The following is a 6294-nucleotide window of genomic DNA, read 5'->3' as shown; positions in this document are numbered from 1 at the left end:
GATTGTTGCATGCAGCTGCAGGGAGCCAGTCCGCATGGCCGCATTGGCTGGGAACATGCCCTCTGGTCCTGCCTGCCTGCCTCCCTGCCTCCCTCCTATCCTGCAGAGTAGACTTTGGGAAGATCCTGAGACATGTCTGTGTTGTGTGCATGTGTGTTAATAGTGGATTTGCCAGATGAGCAGCTGAAGTTGCCTTCTGCTGAATCAGCTCCTCCATCCGCCCTCGGCCTCGACTGGCAGCCGCCCCGTGGAGCTGTGACCCTTCGACTCACCTTAGAAGAGGCATTCCCTCTCGCAAGGGAGGAGAGCGGGCATTCTAATCTCATCATTTTAGGGGATGAGAGTCTTTCCTGTGGGACAGGGAAAAGAGGAATGCCTTGTCTTAAATGAGGGATTCCTTCCTACTGAAAAAGATTTCAGTGGTTTCGTCCTAGAGAGGGATTTCCCCTTGTGGCTGAGGGAACCGGTATATGCCTCGCGTCTCAGAGAAGGAGTCCCTCCTGTGGGTGAGGAGGCATTCCCTCTCGCAAGGGAGGAGAGCGGGCATTCTAATCTCATCATTTTAGGGGATGAGAGTCTTTCCTGTGGGACAGGGAAAAGAGGAATGCCTTGTCTTAAAAGAGGGATTCCTTCCTACTGGAAAGGATTTCAGTGGTTTCGTCTTAGGGAGGGATTTCCCCTTGTGGCTTATGCCCCCCGTCGTCAGAGAAGGAGTCCCTCCTGTGGGTGAGGAAAAGGAGGAATGTGCCTTTTTAAAAAAGGGGGATGTCACCCATTTTCTGTTTTTAAAGCACTTGCATTAAAAAGAGAAAAGAGCAAGAGTCCAGTAGCACCTTAAAGGTAAAGGTAAAGGTTCCCTTGCTCGAAAGCCAGTCGAATCCGACTCTAGGGTTGCGGTGCTCATCTCCATTTCAAAGCCGAAGAGCCAGCGCTGTCCGAAGACGTTTCCGTGGTCATGTGGCCGGCATGACTAAACACCAAGGTGCACGGAACGCTGTTACCTTCCCACCGAAGTGGTACCTATTTATCTACTTGCAATTTCTTGCTTTTGAACTGCTAGGTTGGCAGGAGCTGGAACTAGAGATGGGAGCTCACTCCATCATGCGGCACCCGGGTCTCGAACTGCTGAACTACTGATCTTCCACAGCCTGCAGTTCAGCGTCTTAACCACTTGAGCCACCGCAGCTTGAGTAGCACCTTAGAGACTAACAAAATTTATGGCAGGATAGGAGCTTTCATGAGTCACTGCTCACTTCTTCAGAGTATCTGAAGATACCTGAAGAGCAGATACCTGAAGAAGTGAGCAGTGGCTCATGAGAGCTCATCCCCTGCCACAAACTGTGTTAGTATTGAAGGCAGCAGTGGACTCTTGCTCTTTTCTCCTGCCGCAGACAGACTAATACTGCTACCCGTCTTGATCTATCTGCAGTAAAAATGACTCACAAGTCTTTTTAAAAAACTGATTGTTTGGACACACCTTTCCATCCAAAGTATTCCTAATCGCTTGACCTACCACATTAATTAACCGGCTTGTACCCCTGCGGTGTTTTCTCTCCGCCCCTCCCCAAACGGCCTCCCCTCCAGACACGACGGATGACCACACGCTCCTGTGGTTGCTGAACCACATTCGGCTTGGAATCCCGGAGCTCATTATCCAGATCCGACACCACAAGCACACGCGCGTCTACGCCCTCTTCGTCACAGCTACCTATGAGAGGCAGGTCCCGTGTGGGAGGGGGTGGTGGCTGGGGTCAGGAGGGAGGTGTCCATATGCAGAAAGAGGGGATGAGTTTCAGGGATTGAGGGAGAGAAGGTTGGGCGGGCAGCCGTCTGTGTGCCACTGCTGCTCTGACAGGGGAGTAAGCTCTTCCTGAGGGTCTGGGGAGCTCTTGGTGAAAGGCCTCTGAGAAGCCTCCCACTTGAGGGCAGGCGTGGGTTCCTGAGACCCGAGAAACCTGGCTCAGTGCCTCAGCAGTGGTGCCCAATAGAAGACGAATGGTTGAGCCCCTGGCGTGGGGGACACCAGTGTCTCACTAGTCCCCCGGGGTACCTTCTTTCGCCAGGGAGGGGAAACATGTTTGGGAAGCCCCAAAGCCCCAAGAGGACAGTGCAACTTGACCTCTGCGCCAGTCACTTCTCAGGAAGTGGTCAGCAAGCAGAAGCCTTTGGCAAGTTGCCGTTACAGACACAAAAAGTAAAATTTCTACTCTTTGATCGTCCCTGAAACAGTAGACGTTCAGTCAGCGGTCTCCAGCACAGAGAGCGAGGGTGTCATGCTGCTGTGGTTGGACTAGGGCCAGGGAGACATGCACTGAAATCCCTCCTTTGTCCACCAAGCTAGTTGCCCTTTCTCAGCATCGCCTACCTCACAGGGACCTTGGAGGGTGGGAGAAATATGTCTACCACCGCCCTGAAGAAAGCAGCGAGTGGGAGGGGGAAGCTGTAGTTTTGTGTCTAAGTGTTTTTGTCCTCTCGGTCTCCTGCGCCTTTCCTTGGCAGTTTGTTACGAGGCGCAGATGAGATCGGCCTGCGGAAGCCAGTGAAGGCTGAATTTGGGGGAGGCACGCGCAGCTTCTCTTGCGAGGAGGATTACATCTATGAGAACATAGAGAATGAGCTGCATTTTTTCACTTCTCAGGTGAGTGCCCTTCCGCCGCCGCCGCCAGGCTGCTGGGTCAAGAAGCGCCGCTTTGTGGAGGGCCAGCTGTTCCCTATCCCCCCCCTCCACCAGGCTGCTGGGTCAAGAAGCACCGCTTTGTGGAGGGCCAGCTGTTCCCTATGGGTGGGGCTTGTCACAGAAGAATGAATTTGTCAATACGTTCTTCTGAAGAAGGCTATCAGACTATCAGAGCAGGACCTTTCTGGGCTGATCTTGCACCGTAGCTCCCAACAGCAGATTTTAGGCATCTCTCCCACCACAATTCTGTCTATACCTTTTTTAAAAAGCCTAAGCTATGTGGTTATCACCATATTTTGTAGCGGTGAGCTCCACCTGCCAATTTTCAGTACATGGACTTTCTCCCGCCGCAATTCTGTCTACACCTTCTTTGGAAAGTCTAAGCTACGGGGTTATCACCACATCTTGTGGCAGCGTGTTCCACCTGCCAATTTTGCACTGCATGGATGAGGAGTAATTCCTGAACTTGCCACTGCTGGGGCAGCTGGGTTTGCTTCCTCCTTTCGCGGACAATCCATGCCGCCTTCATCTGGCCATAAGGGTTGCGTGCTTTCCCTGCTTCTTGGCCAGCTGGTATGCCGTTGTCTGGATATCAGCAGTCTCCAGGTGCAGAGTCTGGTCTGGGGATGCAGCTCTGTAGCATGGCAGAGGGGGAAGGGGAGGGTGGCGATCCCAGCCAGCTCACTGTTGGTCCTGCCCTGTCCCGTTTGCAGGAACGGCAGAACGTCATCAGGTATTGGCTGGAGAACCTGCGAGCCAAACAAGGCGAGATGCTGCATAACGTCCACTTCCTGGAGGGGCAGCCAATCAGTGAGTGAGAACTGGGACCCTAAAGGTCAGGGTTGCGGTTGCCTGGAGATTTTCTGGGATTACAGATGATTTCCAGACAACATGGATCTGTTCCCCTGGAGAAAATGGCTGCCTTGAAGGGTGGACTCTGTGGCATCATACCATGCTGAAGTCCCTCCCCAGGCTCCACCCCCAAATCTCCAGGAATATTCCGACCTGGAGTTGGCAACCCTATGGGGAAATGCACACAGGTGAAGAGAGTGGGACCCAGACTTTGGGTACTGCCCCCCCCCCCCGGACAAGGCACAATCTGCCTTTGACTCTCTGACTTTCGCCCATTTTCGCATTGTATTCTGGAAGTTGAATGTTTCGAGGGGACAGAGGTGCTCTGTGTTTCTGAAAGTAAACAACAACAAAAATGTTACATCTCGGTTGAGGAGCTTCAAGGCATGGACCCTGGTGGTGGCAGGATGCCCTTGTTATGTCGGCACGGAGGTGTGTGTCCTTTCTGGCATGACTAGCCGTTGAAATCCAGCAGGTGTTCACAAAGGAGGGCGTCCCCCCGCCCCGCGTCCCCCTGCCCTTCTCAAAGCCTCTTATGGATTTAGTTCCTGAGAATTGACAAATGAGATATTTTCTTAGCTCCCCCACCCACCCACACACACTCATGCAAGGGCAGCTGTAAACTGGAACGTGAGAAAGAACTCCTCTGAAGCAGATGAGAACAGGAAGGCCCGCCAGCAGAGTCTGCGCTCAGGAGATTTCCTTGAGGATCTTCCTCCCCACTCTCATTTATAACTGCCAGTGGAAGAGAGCAGGTTGGTAGAGCCTCTCTTCTCCTTCAGGCTGGAAGGAGGGTGCATGTCTGAATTTTCCACCCACCCAAAAAACATAATGCTCTCTTTTCATAGGACAGGGAGCCTGTCAAGGAAAAGGCTTAGCTGTTTTCCTGTACACAAGAGTAGCATTCAGACATGGACCCCGACACTGAAATGGCTTGGTCCAGCAGGAGCCCTGCCCCTTGCTTGGATGTCTAACCTGGCCCTGCATCTCTGTGTGCCTGAATGGCCTTTGAGGGGGTTGTTGGCCGTGAGCCACTGTGGTCCTCCGGGGAGCTGAGCACCTGCCCCACTTTGCTTTTCGTCCTTCCCCTTATTCTTTTGCAGTCCCGGAGCTAGCCGCCCGCGGCATCCTGCAGCAGGTCTTCCCCATCCATGAGCAACGGATTCTCCACCGACTGATGAAATCCTGGGTAGAAGCCACCGGCGAGCCACAGCCTCTGGGTACGTTACCAGTCGAGGAGAACCGGGGCCAGGTATTCGCTCACGGGCCTCTCCGCACGTGCAAGTCCCAGAGGTCATGTTGTTCCTCTGCACAGCAGCACAGCTCAGGTCTCCATATCCTTCCCAACAGAGAGAGAGAGAGAGAGAAACAAACGCTTAACCCGTTTTTATCTGTATCAACTGGATGAAGCGTGTAAAGCATGAATGGAGAGAAAAATGGATCAGCTTGAATCAGCAAGGCTGCGTTTAGGGCAGTTCTAACCAGAGACTGTTTGAAAAGGCAATTAGAAGCCATTCCAACAGCAGTAGACCCAAGGTGGTTCCAAAATGGGGTGACAGTATTCAGATGCAAACCCTTAGTGCCTAATTTAATTTAGAATTTAACCCCAAAATGTGTTCCACATGCAGCTAATACGGGGCGGGGGGGGAGCTGCCAGGGGAAGGCGGGTGGAGTGTGTATGTCCTAAGCGAGATTAGAAAGACGGGGGGGGAGAGGAAGGGAAGGTGAAGAGTGAGGCCAGGATGGGAGAGGGGTTTGGGGAGTGAAAGAAGGTGCGGGATGCCTGCCACACGAGGGACTTAGGGACTTGTGGTCAATGCTCCCTCTAAGCTGTGGAGTCTTGTGAGCAAATATTCTACTCCGTGAGCTACTGGCATTAAAGGGGTGAGCGAGCGATTTGGCCGCTGCATCAGTTAGTCTGCTCTGGAGCCCTCCTTCCTGAGCGAAGACAAAAATGTGTGAGCCAGAGGCTAAAAAACTGTGAGCTAGCTCACACTAACTCAGCTTGGAGGGAACACTGCTTGTGGTCCCAAGGAAAAGGCCCAGTTGAGTGTGAGGGAGAGAAAAAGATGTGAGGGTAAAGCGTGTGAAAGGAATGGAACGGTAGAAGCTAAGCAGTACTCGGCCTGCCTGGAAGGGTCAGTGTTGTCTCATGATCAATGTTCCCTCTAAGCTGTGGAGTCTTGTAAGCAAAAATTCTGCTATGTGAGTTACTGACTTTAAAGTTGTGAGCCAGCGATTTGGCTACTGCATAAATCAGTTTGCTCTGGAGCCATCCTTCCTGAGCTAAGACAAAAGTCTGTGAGCTGGAGGCTACAAGATTGTGAGCTAGCTCACACTAACTCAGCTTAGAGGGAACACTGCTCATGATGGTGGTGGATAAAAGTCTTCAGGAAACACCTAGTCAAGATTTTGGGGCCAAGGGAGTCTCTTTTATTCCCTAAATTTGCACTTTTCCTGACAGCAGCGAGGAAACCAAACTCGGGGGATGGGAGTATGTGTGAGGGAGATGTTAATGGGACCGGAGATGAAGTGATTTGCATGTCGTCTTGATCATAGTCCTCTGGGTTGATATCAGAGGGAGTCTTCCTGCCCCTCTGGGATCTAGGGGAGCTGGGGAGGTCATGGCCCTCGGCCGTGAGGGATCTGTGGGTGACAGTCATACTCTGCCCTCCTGCTGGGAAGTGAAGCACCTCCAGTTTTAAACGTTCATTTCTAAATGAATACAAAAGCAAACTAAAAAAGACCTTTGTGGGAGTAACTGA

The 6294-nt window shown here is 52.3% G+C and overlaps 1 protein-coding gene across 1 annotated transcript in view; it reads left to right on the top strand.

Annotated features, from left to right (window-relative positions):
* Positions 1 to 6294, top strand: part of ANO8 (anoctamin 8) — a 52807-nt gene that overhangs the window by 18446 nt on the left and 28067 nt on the right. The window contains exons 5-8 of the mRNA XM_015429756.1: positions 1585 to 1717; positions 2500 to 2638; positions 3391 to 3487; positions 4633 to 4749. Of these exons, the coding sequence (XP_015285242.1) occupies positions 1585 to 1717; positions 2500 to 2638; positions 3391 to 3487; positions 4633 to 4749 (486 nt within the window). The remainder of the gene's footprint in view (positions 1 to 1584; positions 1718 to 2499; positions 2639 to 3390; positions 3488 to 4632; positions 4750 to 6294) is intronic.

Source organism: Gekko japonicus, unplaced genomic scaffold, assembly GCF_001447785.1.
Source record: "Gekko japonicus isolate JY-2015 unplaced genomic scaffold, Gekko_japonicus_V1.1 scaffold953, whole genome shotgun sequence".
NCBI lineage: Eukaryota > Metazoa > Chordata > Lepidosauria > Squamata > Gekkonidae > Gekko > Gekko japonicus.
Note: the sequence above shows the minus strand (reverse complement) of the source record. Positions and strands in the feature narration are given on the sequence as shown.